At 42.7% G+C, this 26576-nt stretch overlaps 1 protein-coding gene across 1 annotated transcript in view; it reads right to left on the reverse strand.

Moving 5' to 3' along the window:
• FER1L6 (fer-1 like family member 6) overlaps positions 1 to 26576 on the reverse strand; it is a 125398-nt gene that overhangs the window by 12786 nt on the left and 86036 nt on the right. Inside the window, exons 28-38 of the mRNA XM_012743336.3 lie at positions 26419 to 26458; positions 25069 to 25184; positions 23869 to 24000; positions 22860 to 22985; positions 17989 to 18116; positions 11962 to 12132; positions 8677 to 8837; positions 6658 to 6800; positions 4177 to 4265; positions 3637 to 3735; positions 89 to 330 (exon numbers count right to left, since the gene is read on the reverse strand). Coding sequence (XP_012598790.2) covers positions 89 to 330; positions 3637 to 3735; positions 4177 to 4265; positions 6658 to 6800; positions 8677 to 8837; positions 11962 to 12132; positions 17989 to 18116; positions 22860 to 22985; positions 23869 to 24000; positions 25069 to 25184; positions 26419 to 26458 — 1447 coding nt within the window. The remainder of the gene's footprint in view (positions 1 to 88; positions 331 to 3636; positions 3736 to 4176; positions 4266 to 6657; positions 6801 to 8676; positions 8838 to 11961; positions 12133 to 17988; positions 18117 to 22859; positions 22986 to 23868; positions 24001 to 25068; positions 25185 to 26418; positions 26459 to 26576) is intronic.

Here is a 26576-nt window from a genome sequence, read left to right on the forward strand (position 1 = left end):
ATCCTTGTAGCTGAATCAGGCCAAGCTCTCCAAAAGCTGAGAAAAAAACCTTGTCATTACTATGTGCTTGACAAAGCCACTGGCTTACCCAGGAAGTCATCTGAGGACAGCCTTTCAAAATCCCAAACCTGGAGCACCAGCACAGCGGGAGTCTTACACTCCATCTTCTCTAAGGAAAAGATGTTCTCCCTCTTGGTGATGACCATTTGCTTCTCGGCTGGGAGATACTGGAACGGAAACAGGAAGCGCCAGTTGAAGTTGCCCTCTCCGGTCAGGGAGTTGTAATGCACGTCTGTCTCCTGCTTGTCGTCTTCCAGCCCCTTTATCCACCTGGGTAAAGATTGAAGAGAACTTAAACTCTCAGGGTACATTCTTCAGGCATCGCTATAATCAAGGGTGACTTAACTAGTTTTAATGTGGTCCCGGATCATAGTATTACAATTATCACATGGTTAGATTCAGATGGAAGTTTCCATTTTAGTTTGAAAGAATAAAACAGGAGTCAAGGGATTTAAAACAGAACCAAGACTTATTCCAAGGCAGGTTGGGGAAGTGTCTTCAATTGTTTGAGTAGACCTGAAGCCCCATGCAACCAAGATGGAAAATTCAGGATATACAAAGTGAAAATGTAATCTGGGTACCTGTCACCCGAAGAGCCCTCTTTATAAGGTGCGCTACCTCTGTAGCTGAGTGCTAGAACAAGGTTACCCACTACAACGAGGCCTCTGAAATTGGAGTGGTGTAGACCTGTGCTGCCAAGCCTGTGTTGGGCTGGTGTAGATCTATGCCATTAGGACTGCATTGGGCTGGTGTAGACTTGTGCTGTCGGGCCTGTAATTGGGCTGGTGTAGACCTATGCTGTCAGGTCTGTAATTGGCCCCCTCCTTGTTTCTGGGCCTGGAAAGCCCGGCACGCCTCGATTCGTGTGGCATGGAGGGTGGAGGGCTGTCTGTACCCATCTGGATTCCAATCCTAGCTCTACCACTTATCAACTGCACAGCCATAGCTAAGTTTTCAAACCTCTCTGTGCCTTGGTTTCATCTGTAAAAAGGAAGCGATTGTCGAGCCTAGCTTATACGGTTGCTCTGAAAAATTACGTAAGGTAACATCTGAAAATGCTTTGGGTACTGCAAATTGTCTGTAATGTTCTTTCTTCTTACTGCAATCTGGTCTTTCTCCTTCATCCCCAGCATAATGTAAGTTACAATTAACACATTTTCCCCTAGTACTTTATCCGTGGTGAGTTAATTAATTGAAAAAATAAGTACTTTTTATGCAAACTAATTGATAATCCCAAACCACCTGCTTTCTGAAAGCAGACATCTCTCCTGCCCAGGGCAGGGAAGGGGAGAGTGAAGCCCCTTCTCTTCACAGACGGGTGGTCCCACTTGGAGTAAGAGCCCAATCATTTAGCTAAAGGTGGTGCTCACTCGATCAATATATTTTTGGTATCTGCTCGTAGGCAAAGAGCAAGGCTAGGGGAACACTGGGGAGCAGACAGACATGACCCTTCATGGAGCTATAGTCACAGGGAAAGGGCAGAGAGGAATTGAGTGGGGTGGCAGAAGTCACCAGAGAGAGACGTGCCCAGGCTCCATGGAAGGAGAGGTGAGGATGCATCCTAACAAGGGGAAGAAGGTCCGTGTGACCAGAGAGCTGAGAGCAAGGGGAAGTGTGCTGTGGGATGAGGCTGAAGATACAATCATAGAGGACATTTTAGGACACATTTGGGATTGAAATCTGTGTCCAGCAAAAATGAGATATAATCAGAGTTTTAAGTAAGGGACTGACATGATTAGATTGTGTTTTGAAAAGATAACTCACAGAGAACAAATCACTAGAGGGCAAGAGAGAGAATGGAGAGCCCAGTCTGGCTGGCACTGGTCCTGGGACTGCAGTGGCCCCAGCAGCAATGGCGGGGAAAAGGCCACAGCAGGGTGTGGTGCAGAGGGAGAGGACGGGCAATGCCAATGGCTTTTTGAGAAGGAAAATGGACAAGATTTGACGGCGCATGAGAAACGGGGAAGTCAACGAGGAAAGGTTCTGTAGATTTGGGGTTCCTGGCACTGAATAGATGATGGTACCAGCTACTGAGATAAGCCGCCCTTGAGAAGAAAGTTTGGAGTTGTAAGATCTGCATTTTGGTTTCATACTTGTTGAATTTGAGGTGTGCTGTTGAGAAATCCAAGGAGCAGGAATCATCAAGAATGGAAATTAAAAGATGGCAGTAGAAGCCATGGGTTATTTGAACCACTTTATTTAAGTGAATGTTAGATGAAAAAGGCAGAGAGACAAAATAGTGTGAGATGAGAAGAGGTCCCAGGACAATACCATGAGCTTTTTAACTGCTAGAGGAAGGAAAATGAGCTTTCAAAGGACACGGAGAAGAAGCCACCAAGGGGATATGAGGACAACCAGAAACATGTGTCATACAGAAGTTAAGACAAGAACGTGTTTCAAAAAGAAGGAGTGGTCAGCTATGTCAAATGCTCCTTAGAGGGCTAGAAAGTGAGGAATAACTAGTTAGAAAGACAAAAGCCAAACAAAACCATTGGATTTAGCACTGTGGAGACAAGGGGACCTTAGTGAGACCCGCTTTGCTGGAATGTAGGAGAGGAAGCCAGCGAGGGGCTGGCTGAGGGGTGACCGGGAGGGAAGGAGATGGAGAGAGTGAATAAGCATCTCCTTCACTACATTTTAATAGGCCAGTGTTCTGGAAGTCTCCACCTGAACTCTCCCAGAATCCTTCCATATCTTAAATCATGGTAAAATATTTTTTTGAAGACACATTAATCTTTCTAAAATTGGTAGTAAGACAGAAATTTCAGAGGATCTTAATTCTGCTTTTTAAAAATCTTATTTATTTTGGGTCACGTTAATTCTATTACTCCTCCTTTGTAATAATTTAACTTTCTCTTATATTGTTATTTTGAAAAAGAAATTAGAATTCTGAACCACTGGACATGGTGTGGCTGCCAAATGCATTGGTAATGTGCATTTGAAGACAGGATGCTTCTTGTTTGGAGCAGGCAAAGAGGTGTGAGGCTGAGATGAGTTTACTACTCCTGAGATGAGTTTTAGCTAAATCCATTTAAATCCATTTTTCTTCTGATTCTGTACCACCTCATCCTCCTCCTGGCCTAGTGGCTAAAAGGAAGCAGAGCCAAACTACGAGAGAGATACAAAATGCTTCGTTGCCTGGGTCCTAGGTTGGTATCTTTTTTAAATCAGCAGCACTAGCAAACGGCACGGTAGAAACAGTAGCTTTTGCATTAGCTTCACAATCTGCTAAACAGATTCATCTTTCATCAATGGCACCAAATCCCTACCTCCTTCAGTTTAAAGGTAGATATATTTTGAAAGTCACTTAACAAGTTTAGGTATCCACCATTTAGCTGAAAGATGTCTATATAATAAGATTTCCTTGCAAAAAATACTTCCTTAAGTTAACTCTTAGCAAAATGACCAAACAAGTCAAATATTTGACAAAGAAAGTGGCCTTATCTAACCAGGTGAGTAAGATGGGCTCCTTCCGTGGGGCATGGGTGTGGTCCCCCCATGAGGTGTTGATTTGGTCAGGGTTTAAAGAGCTGAGGAGGGAAGAAAAGGAAGGATGGAGTTTGTGGATGATCTTACCCTTTAACATAAATATCACTCGATTTTTGGCCTGTGAAGATATTCTCATCCTCTAAAATGACATCTTCAGTGTTCCAGATAGTCACCCTCAATTCGTACCTGGGGCAAGGGAAGGCAGCATTAGGTTGATGACCTTGAAAGCTGAGTCACCTGGTGTCCATGTGGTTCTAGTATTGCTGTGGTCCACAAGCTTCCTCACATTTGCCAAGTTCAGAAATACCAACACTCAGGCTCTGGGTTCCATCAGAACCAAGCATGCAAGCTGGAGACTTCAGAATCACCCAGGACATGAATCACTCTGGGCAGATTCTCCTTCTATTAACCAGCATTTTTCGGATGAGGAACTTGAAGCTCAGAGGCCCCCGTCTTAGGACAGTGACCACCACTCCTGCCACTGCCATCACCTGTCCCTGCTGTAACTGTCCAGGTGGGAAGTGAGGTTATAATTACCAGGTAACCTGCCAGACAGCAGATCAAATGTCATGATCTTTTGTCCACTTTCATGGTCTCTACAACTACGGGGGCCCACAGCCAACTTACCCTTTGGGTCGTCTTGGTGAAATGTCAACAGGAGGTCCAGGCTGAGGCATATCCTTGGGAAACATATCCACCCACATCTGCAGACGGCCCTTGTTAAGAAAAATGACTCCTTTAGCTTTGGGAGAGGGTAGGGATGTGGATAATTGACAGACAGATGGTTTTAAAAGATCCCCTTACTAGAAATGGATATTGGGTATAGCTTGGTGGCTTTATGTTAATAGTTGTTTAGCATACTGTTGACAAAAACAGAACTTACTTTTATTTTTTTAGGAATTAGAGCATAAACTAAGAGCAGGTGAAGGGTGAGGAAACCCTTACTGAGCACCTGCTAGCTGGTAGACAGAGTGCTATGTACCTGATACTCATTACCTCATGAAATCTTGCAATATTCCCACTAGGTAGATGTTATTCCTGTTCGGCAGATGGGAAAACATCCTGCTCATGCTTACATAGACAATATCAAGAAGAATCTGTATTCAATTCTTGTCTGTCAACCCTAGAGACCCCACTCTTTCTACAAACTCCCAAGGATTAGAAAGATGATAATACCATCTGTCATTATTTCTAATGTGCTGTAACATCTATTATCTCTGTCAATGCTCACCCAACCCCATTTCCCCCTTTTACACATAATGAAACCAAGGCTCAGAGAAGTTAATGAAGTTATCTGAAGTTCTGTGGCTAATTAGGGCCAGAATAGGGTCTCCCATCCACTGTCTTGAACTCCATACATCATTCTTTACCCGGCTGCAAGGGCTTTCAGAGCCCACACAGAGAGAAGCCCCAGTGGATGCCATGCTCAGCTCTGTTGTATGCATTCTAAGTACTCTGTCAGCTCAGGAAGAGTGTAATCAATGTGGATTGAGATGACCAGGGGAAATTATATAAGAAGGAGAGGGGGATTCTACCACAGCATGAAGGATATGCAGGGTTTGGATGGGGGAGAGACTTTGGCTGGAAAAAACAAGGCTTTTCAGGGGAAGGGAAAGCAAAGGTTTAACATTTTGGAAGACAAGAGCCAGTTCAATGGAGATCTAGGGAACAGTGGAATGATTTATTCTCTAAAGATACATTAATACTTACCTAATCAAAAAGCCATATCTAAGCAGCAAAATGAAAAATCCCAGTAATCAAAAGGTTTCAAACATTTGGTAGCATGAATTTTAGGGAACAACTATAAGCTTCCATATCTGATAATGGTTTGTCCTCTCAACGCAATCCTTCACACATGCTATTGCTAGGTCTACCCCCCAACACTGCTGGGATAACAGGGCAGGTGTTCCTGTCCCACTATCATTGGACTCATATGATTTGCCCTAGTTACACAGTGGGTGAGTACAGAGCTGGGACAGAGCCAGCTTAGACATAGCTAAGTCTAAGGACTCAAACTGCCTGGGTTAAATCCCAGCTCTACTGCTTACCAGCTGAGTAACTTGGAGCTAGTTACTTAGACTCTCTGAACCTCAATTTACTCATCTTAAAAGTAAAGATCATAATAACTCCATCATGAGGCTGTATTAAAGAATAAGAGGAAGGTGACCCACACTCCCATTTGTCTAGGAAAATCCTGGTGTATGTCCCTTGTACCAGCTTAATTATTAATGGTACCCTCATTCACTCTCAAAATGGCTTCAGTTTGGATAAACAATTCTATGGTCATCCTAAATAGCTGAGATAATTTATGTAAAGGGCCTAGTACATGGAAGGCTCTTAAAAAATTTATCTTCCCTTCTGATTCCTAACTCAGGTCTCCAGTTTTTTTTTTTTTTGTTTTTGTTTTCAATATAGCTTCTTTTTGCCAATTCTTCAAGGTAAGCCACCACCTACTGCTTCTCTGAAAAAACTGTGTGTTTGGTTACTAAACTATGTGGTTACAAATATGTGTTGGACAAGGTCTTAGGCATATCAGATGGATTTTAAATTTTATTTATTTATTAATTTAGAGATGGGTGTCTCACTGTGTTGCCTAGGCTGGCCTCAAACTCCTAGGCTTAAGCCATCCTCCCACCACAGCTTCCCAAGTAGCTGGTGCTATAAGGGTACATCATCATGCCCACCTCAGATGGGTTTTGAAGTTTCTCAAATGAGGGGATTTTTTGAAGAGTTTAATAACTCAAATCATATAAAGGAAAAAGTACTAAGTCCAACACTGACTCTGGGACAGGGTTTCTCAAACCCAGCATTATTGACATTTTAGGCTGGTTAATTCTTTGTTGTGGGGAGGCTGTCCTGTGTATTGCAGGGTGTTTAATTTAGGAGCATTGTTTATCTCTGCCCACTATATGGCAGTAGCACCCCCCACCCACAGTGACAACCATAAATGTTTCCAGACACTGCTAAATATCCCTAGAGGAAGAAGGTCAAAATTGTCCTTGGATGAAAACCATTACTCGAAGGCACACAAGATTAACTTTTAGGGTAAAAACCACTTTCCTTGGGGAAGAACACTCCTATTGGGGCCAGAGTTGTCTTGCCGACTACCTGCTCCATTCCTGGCTTATCCTTGTGGTACAGCGCCCGAGTTTCTATGTGCTCAGGAACCAGCCTACACCCGACTTTTGGGATATCCTGCCAAGAGCGTAAAACCCTGAGGGCCAAGTGCTCATAGGACTCCACTGTCTCATCTGTAGGAAAGAAAGACAAAGAAAGAGACTTGTTAGACATGTTCCTGCAGGGACACAGTGATAGGCTGCCAGGTGCATTTTTAAACCCATCCCTTAAGAAAGGTTTATTTAAATATACCAAGGGATAGGGAAAGAGAAAAGACAGCAAACAAGAAAAGAGAAAAAGAGAGGATGGAAAGAGGTGGAGATGGAGTGGAGGGAAGGGGAAAGAGATGTAAAACTCAGAGAGAGGGAATTGAGATGGGTTCACAAGAGGACCCAGAGAGCAGTCTTGGCTCTGGAGTAGGGGACTCCATTCACCCCCTAAATCAGATTCCTCCAGAGTCTACGGATCATAAGCTTGGGTTCCAGGTCTGGAGAAGATATGTTTTTGGAGATATGAAACTGTTTGCTAACATCACAGTGTGAGAGGGCCTGGGAAATCAGGGTTCCCTAAGCAAGGTGGTGAAGTGAGCACAGTATGTGTTTGTGTCCTTTGTCTTCACAAGGCTGCTTGGGGTCTTCCTCCTACCAGTGCCTGCCCACAGGGAACGGTCTCTCATCTGTCACCCTACCAAAGAAGGTAATTCACGGTGGAAATAATACCCCCCCAAATAAGACAGAAATTGTTGAGAGAATAAAATCTTCTTGACAAAATTTAGAATGACCAAATTCAACATAGGAAAGTTTAACTTGGCTTTTAAAAAAGGAGCCACAAAGGAAATCTCCTGATAGCAGAGAGCAAATCTCCTTTTCCTAATGACAATCAGTAATTATTGATAGGAATGAATAAGTGATCTATAAACTAAATATTTGTCATAAAGTTCGATCATCCAGGAACTAATCTTTTGAACATAATTTCTGACTTTTATGGGCCCCTCAAAAAGATAATTGTTCAATCACAAAATGTAGAATATTGACCAAGGAACCAAATCAGCTTACTACAATATATTGTGAATAAAATATTTTTCTCAACAGAAATTCATCAGTGTGTCATTATTACACTATCTAAATAGCAATAACTCTGACTGAAAGAACCTTCAATAGGTTCTTGGGATCAAAAGGACAAGGTAAAAAGTCTTGATATCAAAGTGATAGTATCACATCAAAACATCCTGTGCCATGTCCTCAGTTGGGCCCATTGCATCAAAAGTACTGACCCATATAGAGAGAATTTTTAAGCATCAAATACACGGGTGTGATAGTGCAAGAATTTTTTCATATCATTAAAGTAAACGTGGCTTTTTTTCCTCATCTTAGGTTTATGGAAGCCTTTGTGGGATCTTTGTGGTATGGTACTCAAGTGGAAAATCTACTTCTTCGTGTCAAGGTAGGATAGTTATTCATATGATATTTAAGAGGGTAATTTGGGTTGTGCCCAATTACATATGTTATATTCATTTTAAGGCTACTGCCTACCTTCTGACACAACGATTCTACTTCTATGATCTATACTGTAGAAATGGAAATGCACAAGAATATGCATAAGGAACTTCATTGTAGCATTGGCAATACAAAAAATGAACATAATGGAAATAAATGGCTTAGCCATAAAATGGAGTATTATCAGTAATCATTTCAAAGAACCAAGGAGAATCATCATAATCTACTGGAAATAGAAAAAGCATGGTACAAAACTATATGTATGGTATTTAATACATTTATAATTCTCTAAAAATGTGATACATTACACACACACAAGTGCAAGAAAATACGCCAGCATGCAGCATGGTTATCTCTGGATTTGAAGATTATGACTGATTGTCATTATCCTTACTTTTCTATACTTTATACCATGAACACACATTACTTATATAATTAGATGTCCCTCTGTCCCCTAGCCAAAAATGCCACCAGAATCAGGATTTTCAAAAGAAGAGCAACATCAGGGAGTTACCAGTGTCCTCTTCAGTGAAGACAGTTTTTCCAGAAAAGACCTGGTTTCCAATCTGTATTTTCCCAGGGTGAAAGTAGGGTCCATCCAGCTTGTTGTCTTTGCAGAGCTTTGTGAGGATTTCGGTGGGTTTGGATGTATCTCTCCAGGCATTGTATCCTTCTCTGAAAAGGGGAGGGAGGATAGATGGGTGAGGCCTGTCTTCTCCCTGGGAGGACACACTTTGAGGTCCCCATTAAAAGGTCTTCCTAAGTATTATCTGTACAGTTTCCTTCAGATTTAACTTGCTATTCTGTATAATTGAGGCTGGTGTTTTTGTTTTGCTTGCTTTTATTTTCTCTCTTTTCTGGTCAAATACCTCTGTGTATATACAGCTTACATGAAAGACAAGACTTCTGGGCAGGTTGAGAGAAAAATCCTTTGCAGGTAGTTTTGTTTACTTGTTTGTTTTTTAAGTAAATTACCTTTCTTTTAAAAAAAATGAAGTGAAAAATGCACAAGAAAATTAACCATTTTAAAGTTGACCAACTCAGTGTTATTTAGTATATTCACAATGATGTGCAACCCCCACTTCCATCTAGTTCCAGAAAGTTCTCTACAGCCCAAGAGAAAACCCTCTACCTAGAAAGCAGTTACTCTTCTTTCCCGCTCCCCAAAGCCCTTGGCAGTCGCCAATCTGCTTTCTGTCCCTATGCATTTCTTTGCAGGTGACTTTTGTTCCATTGCTAGTAGAAAAGCCACGTGGCTGCTACTGATTCCAAGAGGAAAGCACAGCTCATCCTTTCAATTTCTACATTTCTTTCCTACTCTCTCCTCCCTCATCAAAAAAAAAAAAAAAAATCATGTTATGGATTCAACATCACAGCAGAAAGTCTTGATGTGTTGTTTCTCTAATCAGTGATTTTCCTTATGGTGAGTTTCTAAATCTTCCCAACACTTTCTTCTCTTAAAAACTAGCTGTTTGGTTAAAAATTATTAACTTACAAATAAAGTGCTCCGTAAGAGCCTCGACCATGACAAGGTCTGCTCACTTGGCACACTGGGTTCCTCAGAATCTAACTTGCTTAAGCATTTGAATAAATCAGCATGGCATAGAAAACAGAGCTACACAGTAGTCTTCCCACATTGTGCCAGAGACATGGAGATCCTGAAAAGGTCACCCAGGTCAGCCCAGAGCCTCACACAGGCCTTTCTGGAAATAGGCATGCTTGTCTTGTTTTATCAAATGACACTCTACAAAAAAGACACCTGCACTCGAATGTTTATAGCAGCAAAATTCACAGTTGAAAAGCTGTGGAAACAACCCAAGTGCCCATCAATTCATGAGTGGATTAATAAAATGTGGTATATGTATACCATGGAGTACTACTCAGCTTTAAGAAACAATGGGGATATAGCACCTCTTGTATTTTCCCGGATACAGCTGGAACCCATTCTACTAAGTGAAGTATCTCAAGAATGGAAAAATAAGCACCACATGTACTCACCAGCAAATTGGTATTAACGGATCAACACCTAAGCGGACATATAGGAGTAACATTTATCGGGTGTTGGGCAGGTGGAAGAGGGGAGGAGGGGATGGGTATATACAAACACAACAAGTAAGATGTGCAACGTTTGGGGGATGGACACGCTTGAAGCTCTGACTCGAGATGGGAGGGGGAGCATGGGCAATATACATAACCTTAACACTTGTACCCCCATAATATGCTAAAATAAAAAAAATTAAAAAACGTTTCAGTGAATAAAGGTTGCAACTCCCCTGACAAGAATTCTGCTCCCTGGCAGGTGCCCTGCCCGGAAATTCTTCCGAACAAGGGCTGCACCACGCGTGCCTGTGGCTTCCTTCCCCAGTGTCAGAGTGAGAGCAGCCAGTCAATCACTCCCTGAATGGAACCCTCGCAGGTGCCTGGAAAGCCCAGCAAACACCCCGAGGGCTATGGATTCAGTAGACACCCAGAACTAAAGTGGCTCTCTAGCCTCTGGGAAGAGCAGGCCAGAAAGAGAGACTGTCTGAAAATCATGCTCTGGAGGATAAAGACACTCAGACTCTGCCAGTGAGAGTGCACCCCTTCTGGAGGGCCATTTGGACATATACATTAGAAGTCTTTATTTATTTATTTATTTATTTATTTATTTATTTATTTATTTATTTTACATTAGAAGTCTTTAAAACGTACATTTCCATTTAAAGGAGCAATCCACATAGATGAATGAATACTGAGTGAATTATCAAGAGGTGTTCAGTGGCTTCTGTTGAGAATGTTCACAGCAGCAATATTTATAATAGATTATAGAAGAAAAATATAAACACCCTGAAGTTAAGGGAGCCCAATGGGTTATATAAATTTTATAATGGATTCATAGGATAGAATACTATAGAGCTATTAAGATAATGATTATAATAATATTTAATGACATAAAATGCTTGGGATATAAGGGTAAGTGAAATAAGCAGATTATAAAACTGCCTGGATAGTATGAGTCCAACTTTGGGGAAAAATAGCATGGAAAAAATATTGAAAGGAAGTACATAAGAATTTTTGCATGAGTTATCTCTGAGTGGAATAATTTGATTTTGATTTTGTACTTTTGGTATTCTCAAATTTTCTACAATGAATATGTATTATTTTATACTCAGGAAAATATTTTAAAAATTACACCATGAAATGTTAGTGAATGTTTTGTATTTTCCTGGCTGGAATTTGTAAAGGTTTTTTTTTTTTTTTTCTTATGATGTTAGATACAACATATTTTTTAAAAATAAAGCTGATAGCCTACAGTCTGTATTTTAAAAGTAAGCAGAATTCAACATCTTTATAAAGAGTGAGAATTGGGTCCATCCTTCCTTTATTTGTAAAATAACACCTCAATGGGTTGTTTGAGAGAATTGAAGGAGACACTCCATGTAAAGTGCTTGGTTATTAAAAGTGCTTAGTTACTAATGAACAGGGATATTGTGGGCATTTGTATTGTATTAATCATTCTTCTAACATCATTCCCTGCCAGAGAACTCTGCCTACAAGGCACAAGGACAGAGTGAACACATACAATCTAGCTCTTGACTCTTTAAGAACCTGCTCTTAGTTCTAAATCAGCACTGCCTCCCAGCCCCAGTTAGCCCCAAGAGCACTGAACAGCATTTCCCCAAACCAGCCCTGTGGAGATGCAGCCCATTTGAGAGATTAAAGGTGGTCTCCATAAAGATAGAGCATTAGGATGCAGAGGCCACAGCCTGATGGCTATGGCTTCAGAACACCCAGTGTCTCCATGGGAGGAAGAACTTACATTTCATACTGGCTCTGCAAGCCACAGATGGCTCGGTGTTTGCTGTAGAAGCGGTTCTCTAGGTCAATCTTGGTCTCGCCAATGAGGTCGTCTGTCCCAATCATATCATGGTCGTAGATCAGGACAGACAGCATGGACTCCTTTGGGAATGTGGCTTGGATCTCAAATGACCTGTGGTCCAAGCAGAGACTTCAGGAATCAACAACATTTGGTGGCACAGGGAATGTTTCCCAGCTTCACTTTAGCTAGGCTGCTGTTCACAGGAACTTAGTAAATGCTCAACAACTCAGTTAATACTTGGCAGATATTTGTTTGGTTTAATTTCTCATTGAAGTACAATCGATTTCCAATTCCTTTGTTAATTACCAATAGCCAATAATCTCCCTTTCATGGGCCATGTCTTCCAGTCTTTAGCTAGGGTGACAGCATGATGGACAGGGTTTGGGTTTTGATCTCAAATAGGACTAATTTCCAATCTTGGTTTCAAACCTGAACCTTTATGGTTGTAAAACTTTGGGGAAGTTATTTAACACATTAACTGCCATGTGAATTGTATTTAACTCATGCTAGTTTTGAGCCTGGGGCCTCGTGAAGCATATGTAACTCATATATTCTTTACCTTGGGAGCCGCGTGGTGCACAGGCAACTCAGGCTGCCACGCTGTAGCATGTATGTTACATGATGGGCAGCCCCCGGGCAAAACCCTGCAGTTGGTTTGCAAAAATCTCATTTGTCGATGTTCTTATTGTTACAATTAAATTGACAATTTAATTGCATATAACTCTCACAGAAAACAATAAAAAAATAACAATTTTTTCATTAAATTAGAAAGGATCGTTTTGTTTTCCAAGTTTTTATTCTATTCTTTGTAATAAAACACCATGGCCCCAAGGAAAAATTATTTTCTTCTAGCATAGCAGTCAATGTGTTAATCTGCCTCAACCTCCTTCTGTGCAAATTGGATAAAAATATCTTCTCTATAATTTGGTATGGTGGTTAAAGGCAAGATTCTTTCTATAAAACACATATTTTACTTCCGGGTTTTCAACCGGTGCCCAGTACACTGCCATTCCCCTTCCCCTCCATTGTTGCTTTCACAAGGAATCCCAGCAGGCTTTATTTTAAATGAAAATCCTGCTGAGGATGGAAAATCGTAAACACCGAATTGCAGGATTGGAGTGCTGTCTTTCAGGGACTTGCCTTTCTATCTCTGCATTTCTGGAGCTTGCCCTTGGCCTATGGAAAGTACACAGTAAATAAATGTTTCCTTGAACTGTAAGGGATCTCAGAAATCAATATCCAATCCTATCATTTTACAGATAAGGAAATGGAAATCTAGAGGAAGTGACTTGCCACAGATCATCAATCAGGCCAATCTGGGATAAATGCCAGTTTCCTAACTCCTAGCTAGGTGCTCTTTCGAGGATACCACACCAATGCAAGGTGGCCCAAGGAACAGTAAGGCTGTCGGATTTCCTGCGACAATGGATTATCCATGCTACTGGGTTCCTGCATTAGGGCTGATGCTTGGGAATTAAATTTTGAGTGAAACCCATATTATAGGGAAATGCCTTCCTGAAAACAAAATCAGGAGCACACCAGTGTTTCTCCAGCTGTTCTGGACTCTGGCCACTTTGGATGGACTGGGCTGGGAGCAAGGGGTGCAGAGGAGGCAGGAAGAAGGAGAAAGGCAAGCCTGTTATTCCTCTGCATGTCCACAGGCCTGTCTGGGCTGCTGCCCTCAGAGTCAGACCCACTTAGCCCTGACAGTCGCTCTCCAGTGTGGCAGGGACTGCAATCGCAGCACAGCCAGAGCCAATTAACCCTCGTCAGAGAGAAAGAAGCAGAGATGCTGGACAGCTCTAGTGATTGTAACTGACTGAGGCGGTTGTAGTGGGTCATGGATATCACTGTGCAGGGAAGAGACGATCCATGTATCTTCCATCTGAAGGCATATATTGCTTCCCTAGGCTCTACGATTTGGATTCTAAACTGTAATTGATACTCTGGAGGTGTACCTAAGGAAGCCTCCAGGCCATCGCCATGACTGTAATCGAGGAAGGACTTAGTAAGTGCCTAACTGCCCCTGGCAACCAGGGCAGAGGACTGAATCTCCCTGGTCCATCTCCCCAAGCTGTATGTGCACAGATTAACCTCACCTGAATTTTAACAAGCTGTCATTCAAAGGACTTCTAATCACCTGGGGGGGGGGCGGGGAACTAGGCTAATAACAACTTGTGTGTCAGTGAGATACATCTCTAGATGCCACTGTGGTTTGAGAAAAGATAATGCATCAGGAAATGGGCAAAAACTAAGGCGCGGTGAAGGCACGAAGGCCCTCAGTCGCAGAGCAAAGATGCTCCATTGTTTTTGTCCATACGTTCATTCTTCAATTTATCCATTTGTTCATGTGACATTTATTACACAGTCCTTATGTGCCGGGAACTGTGGGTTTAAGACATAAGTAAAACAATTTCCTTCCAGTGGAGAAGGGAGATAAGTAAATGGCTAAATAAGGTGGCAGGAACTCAGAGTTCTGGGCAGGTTAGTATGGAAGGTTTCCAGAGATGACTCTTAAGCTGAGATTTGAGGGCAGGTGGAGGTGTGCCCTGCTGCAGACCCATGGAACTTCTTTTCTTAGCCATTTCTCCCACCCAGGTCAAGTTCCCCGATTATTCAGGCTCAAATTGGGGCCCACGCATCTCTCTTTTATTGAGTGCATCACACACGCAATTTTATATCTGTCTGATGTTTTGGCTAATGCCTGCCTCCTCCATGGGGATGTGGGTCCCTTGGATACAGGGTGATACCACCTCTATCCCTCTCCAGGGCATGGCACACCGTCTGTCACTGAATGACTGCCTGACTGGAGAGAACAAACACTTGCAAACCACTCACAGTGTGAGGGTCGCTTGGCTAGACCATAGTCCCCAGTTATTTACTCAAACACTAATCCAGGTGTGGCTGTGAGGGTGTTTTGTAGATGTGATTAACATCTATGATCAAGTAAAGGAGATTATCCTTGATAACCTAGGTGGGCCTCATGTAACCAGTTGTAAGTCCTTATGATAAAAACAATAATATCATAATAAAGAGCAAAAGCAATATGTATTGTTGTGAGTTGAACTCACAATAGATTCCCAAAAAACATATGTTGAAGTTCTAACTCCCTGTATCTCAGAATGTGACTCATTTGGAAGTGGGCTCTTTATAGAGGTAATCAAGTTAGAATGAGGTCATTAGGGTGGGCCCTCATCCGAGACAACTGGTGTCCTTATAAAAAGGGGACACTTGGCACAGAGGCACACGCACAGAGGGAAGACAGCGTTCAGAGATACTGGGAGAGGCCGCGTGATGAAAGCTGAGTTGCAGCAATGCTTCCACAATCCAAGAGAGCCCAAGGATGGCTGGCAACAGCCAGAGGCCAGGAGGGAGGCTTAGAGCAACCTCCCCCTAGAAGCCCTAGGAAGGAACCCACCCAGCCAACACCAGACTCCCAGTCTCCAGAACTGCGAGAGAATAAATTTTTGCCTGTTAAACCCCCTACTTTCTGACACTTTGTTAAGGAAGCCCTAGGAAATTGACACATGCATGCACCACACGCAGTCTCCTGCTGGTTCTCTCTGATGGAACCCTGACGGGTTCCACAGTTCCTGCCGTGTCACGTCCTCCCTCCACTCGGGACTTTGCAGGGCTGCCCTCTAGAGCACCCACCGACCTCCACCCCCGACACCCGTGAGATGGTCAGGGGCCCTGCGGTGTCTTCACAGGACTTGTGGCACTCTGTCGTAATCACCATTTATTTATTTTCTCTAAATATTCACAGGTGCACTGAAGGTACAGACTGTGGCCTAGTGCCCACTGTGTCCCAGCACCCAGCAGAGTGGCTGACACACGGTGGATTCTCCATAATTGTGAGGAGTGAATGAAGTTGTGCAGGTAGACAAGAAAGGGAAGGGCATTCCATGGCGACGGGACAGCAACCCCAGACATGAGTGAGCAAGGGGAGGTGGAGAGCTCGTTTAGTCGCCCCTAGATCCACTCCTTAGGATCTCATTTTTCTTTATGAGTAATTGTCAAGGCAGTGGAGACAATAGGAAACCTTCTGGGACACCATGAGAGCAGAGAAGAGTCACCAAAGCCTGCAGACACGTTTCACTCGAGACAATGCAGAGAGACAGGGTCCCATCAAATCCTGCTAAGAATTGACTGGAGTTTTGCCCATCCATCCATGCATGCATCCATCATTCATTCCACAAATACTTATTGGGCACCTGCTGTGTGCCAGGCCTTGTCCTAGGTGCTGGGCATGTTGCACTGACCAGACTAGAGCAAGTAAGTCTCTGCTCAAATACACCTTGGGGAGATGGGAGGTGGCCTTTAAACCCAGGAACACCTCATCCATGTCAGAGACTATGAAGAGAGGTGAAGCAGCACAAGTGTTGGGGGACCCAGGGGTGCAGGCTGTGACACCCTCACACGGATACCAAAGCAGTGAGGTCGTGAGTAGGGACTACCCAGACCCGGGGCCAGGTAAAAGAGCTCGCTCAGCACCCGCTCTCCCTGCTGGGACACTGCGGCATTGTGCTGGCAACTTTTGTCCCCAAGTAATGATTAAATACACATCCGGCAAAGCATCCACACCCAGGGAGCTTCTGGAAGAGGCCCTGCAATGCCAGAGGCAGGAGGGACTATCCCCTCACCCTCTCCTCTTGTTTGCCATGGCCATATAACACAGGTAGTAAAACCAGTCTGATCCATGGCACTGTGGTGAAGGCAGCTAATAAATATGACTGCTGAGCACTTCGCCCACTGAAGCACTGGTCACATAAATGGCAGGAGATGAAAAGGTCATCTCTGCATGAGGGAAGCAAGGGTAAGTTTCCCGGGCACTGTCATTCTAGTCATTCTCATTAATCTGGACATGCAAGATAATTTATTGCCTCATTTCCTCAGGAGCAATAAGGTATAAGAGGCTGGTGCTGATCAAATGTCAGAGGGTCTACAGTGATCACAGACTTGGTGTAAATGAGGTTATGGAGATTTTATACCATGATCCTAGTTACTCAGGAAAAAATAAATTAAGTAGGATGTATCCATTGCTAAAATGATTACCCAGGAGGATGGCAAAGGCACTAATGAGCTCTAAGTAGTGTGTTGCTGGCATAGGCGATGTGTTAGGTGCTCGATGTATGTAATCTGCTAAAGGAATCTGAGTCAGGTGTCACTGCTACTGCTTCACAGAAGAGGAAAAATAGGATAAATCATCTGCAGAAGGTTACATAGGTTGTATGGGGCAGAGTGAAACCCAGGTCACCTCAATTCCAAAGGCGCTGCCAGCCAAGTGCACAAACTCAAGCAGGGAACAGCACTGTGTGACACACCCTGTCCTAGGATCAATGAGGGTGGTAGGGTTGCCGTGAGCTGGAGCATGCCTAGTTCACCGACACATACACGAATGCAATGGGTTTGGACACTTTGCAAGAAAACAAAACACAACTGGGGGACACAGTTCACCTTTCTGACCTCAAGGGTTACCTCAAATGAGCAGCAAAATGATATGATGAAAAAATTCCTTTAGTAGGAGATGAAAGACCAAACATCTGTGCCCTTCTCCACCAATTGTAAGCTGTGTAAACTTGAATATGTTCCTTAACATCTCTGGACCATGGTTGCCTTGTTCATAAAAAGGAAATCACCTCTCTGCCCAAAAGCAGGGGTCTGAATCCGGTGACCTTCAAAGTGCCTCTTAAATCCAAGATCGAGGAAATGGTTATTAGAAAACTATAGGTATGTTCCACCAAATTCTGTGGGGATCATGGAAAGAGTTGGACTCTGCTCTGTGAATATATGTTTGCTTGGCTGGTTGGCTGGCATCCAGAGCAGAAGTCAGCATTTAACATCCTCCCCCCCATTACACACACACACACACACACACACACACACACACACACACGACCCTTCACAGAAACTCAGCAGGAACAAATGCAGAAAGGGCAACACAAAGCAGCCCAGATGGCCACTGACCTTCCAAATACTGGGTTCAGTTGTTTGGGGATGTATTTGTCCCGGTCTTTGATTTCTGTTTTGCCAATCCTGATCACAATGTAGGGATCTGATTTTCCATCTGGATCAGCTGGGCTAAGATTAAATGCCTGGGGGAGAAAAGGAAAATTTCTTTGGTCTAGTGTTTCTCAGCATTGGCTGCACTCTGGGGTCACCCGGGTGCTTTCAAAAATGGGAATGCCTGAGTTCTATCTCCAGATGTGCTGATTTAATGGGCCCTGGGCTTTGGGACTTTGAAAAACTCCCTAGATGATTCTAATGCGCAGCCAAGGTTAATAACCACTGCTTTAGCAGTTCCTTTTGCTGTTACAAGAAAGATGATTGGCTTTGCCCACGTTCAACTTTCTCTGGAGTCTTCTCCCCAGTGGAAAGAAGCTCTTGGCTCAGAGTGATGAGGAGTACGGTGGAGCAGGAGACAGAAGGCATGAGTTTGAGTTCTAATTCTATAGTCACACATCTCATAATGACATTTGGGTCAAGGACAGACCAAATATATGACAGTGGCTCCATAAGATTATAATGGATCCGAACGATTTCTAGCACCTAGTGACGTAGCCATCGTAACATCTTAGTGCAAGGCATTACTCAGGTGTTTGTGTGATGATGCTGCTATAAGCAAACCTACTGCACGGCCAGTCATATAAAAGTATAGCACATAAAATTATGTACAGTACATATAATTGACCATGATAATAAATGACTGTGTTACTGGTTTGTGTGTTTAATATACTACACTTTTTATTCTTATTTTGAAATATATGCCTTCTACTTATTAAAAAAAAATAGTTAACTGTAGAATAGCCTTGGGCAGGCCCTTAAGAAGGTATTCCAGAAGAAGGCATTGTTATTATAGAAGATGACAGCTCCATGCATGTTACTGCCCCTGAAGACCTTCCGGTGGGATAAGGCGTGGAGGTAGAAGAACGTGATATCAATCATCTGGACTCTGTGTGGGCCTAGGCTATTGTGTGTATTTCTGTCTTAGTTTTAACAAAAAAGTTTAAAAAGTAAAAAAGTTAAAAAGGTTTTAAAAATAGAAAAAACTTACAGAATAAGGATATAAAGAAAAAATATTTTTGTATAGCTGTATAATGTGTTTGTGTCTTAAGTGTTATTATAAAAGAGTCAAAGTTAAAAAAATTTAAATATTATAAAGTAAAAAAGCTGCAGTAAGCTAAGGTTAATTTATTATTGAATAAAGAAAAAATATATATATATTGTAAATTTAGTGTAGCCTAAGTGTAGAGTGTTTATGAAATCTGCAGTAGTGGACAGTGATGTCCTAGGCCCTCACATTCACTCACTGACTCACTCAGAGCAACTTCTAGTTCTACGAGCTCCATTCTTGGCAACTGCCCTATACAGGTGTACCATTTTTTATCTTTTATGCTGCACTTTTACTATACCTTTTCTATATTTAGAAATACAAATACTTACCGTTGTGTTATAGCTGCCTACAGTATTCAGTACAGTAACATGCTGTACAGGTGTGTAGTCTAGGAGCAACAGACTATTAGGCCGTACCATTTAGGTGTGTGTAATACACTCCATGATGTTTGCACAATGATGAAATCACCTAACAACTCACTCATTTCCCAGAGTGTATTCCCGTTGTTAAGAGACAGATGATTGTATTTCTAAGCAGTGTGTGGTCTTGGGCAAGTAATACTGTCTCTCTGAAATCTATGGGTAAAATCATGGGTGGACCTGAAGGTCCTCCCAGAACTAAAGGTCTCTGAATCCATGATCCCTTCAGTCTTGCATTTAGCACTGGCCAGTTGAATGATGATCTGTTTCTGAGAGTGAAGTCTGATTCCAGACAAGCTACATCTTAAACTATCAAAAGCAAAATACCTTCCACGGAAAGGCCAAGGTAGGAAGCCAGTGAGGAATAATATTAAAAAGAGGGAGAAACTCTGCAATGAGGAAAGCTGAGGGAGAAACAAGCCCTCATTTAGGATTCTGTCCTACAGATAGAATGGTGTAAGCCTCTATAGCCGGGCATGGTGGCTCAGGCCTATACTTCAAGCACTCCGGGAGGCGAAGGCGGGAGGATTGCTTGAGCTCAGGAGTTCAAGACCAGCCTAAGCAAAAGTGAGACCTCTGTCTCTACTAAAAATAGAGATAATTAGTAGCTAGCCAACTAAAAAATAGAAAAATTGGCTGTGCTGGGCATGGTGGAATGCACCTGTAGTCCCAGCTACTCGGGAGGCTAAGGCAGGAGGATCATTTGAGCCCAGGCATTTGATGTTGCAGTGAGCTAGGCTGATGCCACAGCTCTCTAGCCAAGGAGACAGAGTGAGACTCTATCTCAAAAAAAAAAATGGTGTAAGCCTATAAAGCCATCTATCTGTTCAGGGATGTTCATTAGAGCACTGTTTACTAGGCAAAGATTGGAAACAAGCTATTTGTTGATTATCTGGGGAGAAACACAACCCAAAATAGCCTGTCCCCATTTCCTCTGGTCACTTCACTCAATTTTAATTCTCTACATAGCAGTTATCTCTGACACTAACCTGTTCATTTATCTGTTCTTTTGTTTATCTGGATATATTCCTGATCCCCACACCACTGCCAACTAGTCTGTAATCTCCAGAAGAGAATGACACTGTCTATCTTGTTCATTACTTTATCTCTAGGATATAGAACAGGGTCATCTTAATATCTGTCAAATGAATGAATGGATATTACATTCATTCAAGAAAATGCCATGTAGCTACTAAAAAGAATGAAGAAGTCCTGTATATACTGATCTGGAAAATGTCCAACATAGCTTGTTAAGTAAGGGAAAAAAATACAGAGGTGGGGAAATTTGAATTCTTTCTTTATAAAGGTTTTAAGTAGTTTTTTTTTATTTTTTAGTGTTCTATTAAATTAAAAGATTTTAAAATTAACTTTACCATTTAGTTAATTAATTAAATACTAGTATAAGGGGAAAAACCACACACAATCACCGCTATTAGAAATGTCAATGAAAAGTATTGACTGTCTGTAACTGCAGTCTATTTATCCTACTTTCTGCAACCTAGGGCTGCCACCTTCTGACTCTGTTTGTCACGTCCCTCCTGTTCTCAAGTTCCAGCCCAAGCCTCTCCTCGTCTGTGCCTCCTCCTGGGCAGAAACCTGATCTGCATCCCTGGCCTTTGTCTAGAGGGTCATAGGCACAGAAAAGGTGTGCAGTAGAGATTTGCCCAGTGAATAAATAAGTCTAAGGATAAATCCGTCTTCAATCTCTGTAGTCCACAGAAACTTCTCCCTCTCCTCCCTACTATTCATAGCCTCTATTTCTGGCTTCCCCAAGCTGTGTCCTACACAACCATAGTTCTGTAGGATTTTCTGTAGGGGGCAAAAAAGGTATGGGGAAAAAAGTTAAATAGGTTTCTTTGTTTCTAGAATTTTCAGAGCCTTGAATGTGCTAATGAGCTTTGTGAATTTCAGGGGTTAGGAAGGAAAATGAATTATTATAGGCACTATTTCTCAAATTTATTTGAACACATATTCTCTTTCCTGAGGAATGCATATTGATTAGCTCCCAAGGCACAAGTGACCTCCTGAACAAAGTTTTAAAACGTCTGGTCACAACTGTCCTGTGGGTGGGTGTTTAATAGAGACTACCCGGCATTGTCAGCGACTCTTCACACGTACACCTCATTTTCCAACTAGACAGTGACTTTCTTGAAGGCAGAGACTGTGTCCTTCTCACCACAAGATCCCTGGCACATGTGTCTGCAGTGATGATATGAGGATGAGGAAGGAAACCTGAGAACTGCATGATGGAAGGACATTTCAATCTCCCCAGCATTCATGAAGAATTCATTTTTATTTTATGTTTCATTTGGGTTTCTTAAAAGGGAGGTAGACAGTGTAAGCAAAGAGTTAATACAAGATTATTACAATCAAATACGATTGTGAAAATCAGGTCCAAGGTCAGGAGATAAAAACAAATCCATGAACCACCAGGGTTCATACAGTTGCTTTGATAGGGTGTCAGATTTGGCCCCGGGCTACCTGGCAATCAGGCCGAAAGTTTCCTAATTAAAGTTTTGTGCTCTCATCCTCAGAAAGGAGGAAGCCTAGAGGAGATAACACCTTGCTTGGAAATACATTCAAAATGAAATTTCTGACTGCAATAGTGCGGAGGCATAGTCGTGGGGGGACAATGCCACAGTGGCAGCTGCCCTGTCCCGCCCTGCTTCTCCCTCTAACTGTCTAGCCTGTGAGCTCCCTGCTCCTGTCCCGTCCGGTTCCCTTCCTGCTGCAGGCCACCACAGGGAGCAGGTAAAACTACACAGAGCAGCTTTATACGCCCCTCCCAAAAGTTGGGAAATGCCCACGTTACCAGTCATGCCCCCTGTTAGAGACTGAATTCTGTCCCCGCCAAATTTATATGTTGAACCCCAGCCCCCAATGTGACTGTATTTGGAGACGCAGATCTAGGGGGGTAATTAAGGTTAAATAAGTTCACGGTGGTGTGGCTCTAATCAGATAGGGCTCAGTCTTCACAAGAAGAGGAGAGGAAAAAAAAATAGACCCGGCCGCCCCCAAAAAACAAAAAGACGAAGAGGAGATGCCAGAGATCTCTCTCTCTCTACCTGCGTGATGAGCACAGAGGAAAGGCCGTGTAAGGTCACAGCAAGAAGGCAGCTGTTTACATGCCAGCAAGAGAAGCCACACCAGAAACCACCCCTGACAGCACCTTGAGCAAGAACTTAGAGCCTTTGGAACTGCGAGAAAATGCATTTCTGTTGTATGAGCCACACAGTCTGCAGTGTTTTGTTACGGCAGCCTGGACAGACCATCGCACCGCCTGAGGACACACAAGGACAGCTCACCGCGACAATGTACACCCTGATCAGGACTTTGACGGGGTGGTTGGGCGGAATCCCTTGCTGTATTCTCAGCTGCCCGTTGTCTTCGGAGCTAAAGTCCTCGGGGCTTTTGTAGATGCAGAAGGAGCCCTGGAACCAGAAAGCACAATCCATTGACACAAGATGCCTCTATGTCCCACCAAAATCCACAGAGAGCACAGTGCTGGGGACATGAGCACAGCCTGGGAGTCTGCAGGACCCAGGCTGGAGCTACCCTTGCCAGTCGGATGTCCTCAGGCAGTTCATGCAACCTGCTTGCATCTGAGCTTCTTCATGGTATGCCAGTGAGTTGGTGTTGTACATTAACACTCCCCTTATAGGACTGTTATGTGAAGGGCAGAACAGACAGGACACCAAGTGCCTTTTACATTGGGGGGTGCTGTGCTAGCGCTTCCCCACTACCTCATTCCATCTGGCCTGCAGCATTCATATTTCCAGATGCAGCAACTGAGGCTCAGGGAGGTAAAGTACATTGTTCCAGATCATGCAGCTAGTTAGTGCCATAACTAGGATTTAAATCCAGCTTGCAAACTGCAACTCCCATGCTATTTCCAACACACTATGGTGCAACCTAAGGGCCCAGCATGCAGTAGGTTTATAGCAAATGCTGGTTACTGCTTTGTGACATTGGCATGGTAGGTCTGCCAGATGAAGGGCTTGTGTCACTTGACTAGTTTAATCGTCTAGCTAGTAGGCTTGCACCAGTCACACCTTTTGTCAAGAGAGAAAAGTACAGTTCAGTGGTTCTTTTAGGTAACGACTCTGTCTCCTTATATTTTACCAGATAGAGCTCCAATCCACTAGTCACAAACCAAAAATATCTTAAAAGACTAGGGCTAGGTTTTGTGGGGTTCTAGAGAGGATCCTGAGTAAAGATTAAGGGTATTCCTTACACAATTTCATTAATAGAATTGAGTCACATCTGATTATTATTTATAGATAGGGAGGATTAACATTGGAACATTGAACTTGCCTTAAACTTCCCTATGACTCGGTCTCCATCAAGACCATGGTCATCCTCTGTAGACTTGCCTCTGAAGAGCTCAAAGGTTTTCACCCAGTCTTCAAAATTGTTGAATTCACTCTCGAGATCACCATCATATATCTTTAGAGAAAAGGGAGAAGATTGTGCTAGGAGGAAGAAAGTCTCAGAATTGATTTTCTTTCTTTTTGGTTTTTTCTGTCTCTGGTGTTTGAATCAAGATGCCTGGCATTTATTTAATAAGAAATGCCAAGATTCTCCCAAACCAGCCTTGATATATGCCCCTTGGAAAATCCAAGTGACCACTGGTAATTGGTAATTTATCTTCAGCCAAAGAAGGAACATGGGTTGGCTCAGTATGCCTGGAACTAGCTACTACTCTAAATTTTATAAAACTTTTCTGATAAACTTTCAAATTCCAAGAAGTATAGCTAAACCAAAGAGTTTTTTTTTAATATATAAGTACAAATACAACAAACCTTTCAATAGCTAATTGATATCATCGGTTGTTGGATATAGACTATAATGCTTTCAGGAGACTCAAATCAATAATGTTTATTAAGCATCTAACTCTTAACACATATAAAGTGATGGAATTTTTTTTTATTGTAATGCATATAGACATGCATTTTCCAAGTGCAAAATTATATATGCACTTTAGAAATGCAAAATTGAGTTGAATTTTAGGTTTGGTAATGTAATTAAATTACTTATTTAAATTTCCTATCAAAATTACTTACCCAAATTGATTATCTACATACATTATTTTCATAGCCCAAGGTTTCATGCCCAGAAATATGCTTCTAGCTAATACCCTCTGACTAATGTTTAGATTAGGCTGATGGAGCTAACATCAGTTTGAGTTAAAACTCATGCTATTTTGAGTTGTGTACACATCTTGATGATGTCTACTTCCTAGAAGTGGGCCAAGAGGAACCCAAACATTGCAAATGACTTTGCCAGATCCAAACTAAACAGTGGAAGTTATGCCTTTTCTCAATATGAGGGTGTAGAGAATGGACAATGAACAAACTTCATTGTCTTGGCTTACATGCTCGTTAAAGTTTACTTCTTGGCATTAATGATTAAAATGGAGACAAAGTAAATTAGTTCAAACAAAGGCATTATGAGGGGTGATCAAAGCACTAACAGAACCCCATCCATGGCAGAGATGCTGGAATCCACACGCACCTGCAAGACGGCCAGGTTGGGGATCCCATCGTCTTTGGGTTTCTTCTTGAGCATCTTGTCTTTCTTCTTCTTCGGGCCGTCTTCTATGTCTACCACTACCTCATCTGGCTTTGCCTCTGCGGATATCAGTGGACATTGGATTTCTCAACCAGTTGAGATGAGAAGGAACAAAGCCAAGCTCCCTCTTTCCCTTTGCTCTGGAGTATGTCATATGTCACAACCCTTCTTTTTAAAAAAGAAATAGTAGCTTTTCACTGCAGGATTGGCACATGTAGTCTGTGTACCACATGATGGCAGGGGATGCCATGCATATATGAATGCGATGTCAGTGGAGGCCCTGGGGCTGGGCAATGTGCTGGCTTGTCCTGTATATGTAAGGACTCATGAAACTACGCACAGACAGGGTCAGACATTTGCCCCTTCACCCAATTAGCAAAGAACAGACCCAGGATTTGGATTGACATCAAAGCTTTTAATTATACTCTGTCTCATCTGTTTAGGCACTTGAGATTCATCTAGTTCAACATGAGTTTCAAATATGTGAAGATTCTTGCACAAATTCATGTCAGTGGGATTATCCAGTCATTTGTGAGCAGCAGGCCTTGGTGGCGGGGGTGGGTGGGGGAAGAGTTGCAAGGGATGGACTTCTAGCTCTGCTATTTTCTAGCCGTGCAACCTTGGACAAGTTACTTGACCTCTTTGTACCTCTGTTGCATCATCCGCAGGATGAACATACTATTCCTTATGACACGAGGTTGGTCTTACAATTACATGTGCCCAGTAGGACTGGTCTGAGGAACTGATCCATGCTCTGGTGTTCCTATTTCTATCAGTGTCAGAGGAAACAGCACCGGCTGCTTGGTGTTACAGTTGTACTTAGGCCGAGACCTACTGATGGCTTGAATCCAAGTGTGGTCATTTCAAATTCCAGGCCTTTTTCATTTGAGCTTTTGCCAAATCAGATCTATTCAACCCTTGTCGACTGAGTTTTGGAACCTAAGTCCAGGTCTTTGCACTGACCTCTGTTAAAGGTTATCATGTTGGAGCTCGGCCTGTGCTCCCAGTGTGCTGCTATTTTCACTCTGCTGTTTCTGCATCACGACTGTCAGCGTATGGACTTGGGCCAAGGGTCAATTCTAGCACTGGATTCAGGAGTGCTGGGAGCTGGTTCCAGTCCAGCTCAAATAGCTGCATGACCTTTTTACAGTGTTGTCATCTTCCCAAGATTGTTTCCTTACTCAGGAAAGGAGGGAGTTGATCTCTAATGCACTTCCCATGGCTTCCATTTTATAATTTTCTCACAACAGTGGCCCTATTCTATATCCAAATGTCCCCAGGATTGCTACGTACCTGTGTTACCTTTTTTCTCCTTGGGATTGCTCTCCTTTGCCTTTTAAAAAGAGGGAGACAAGATTATTGACACTGCCATGCCTGGTTTATTAACCCTGACTGCTAACAATTCTAATTCACTTGTCCCAGCCCTCTGTATTCTTGAGATGCCATTTTAA

The sequence above is a fragment of the Microcebus murinus genome, chromosome 7 (assembly GCF_040939455.1).
Source record: "Microcebus murinus isolate Inina chromosome 7, M.murinus_Inina_mat1.0, whole genome shotgun sequence".
In the NCBI taxonomy this organism is placed as follows: domain Eukaryota; kingdom Metazoa; phylum Chordata; class Mammalia; order Primates; family Cheirogaleidae; genus Microcebus; species Microcebus murinus.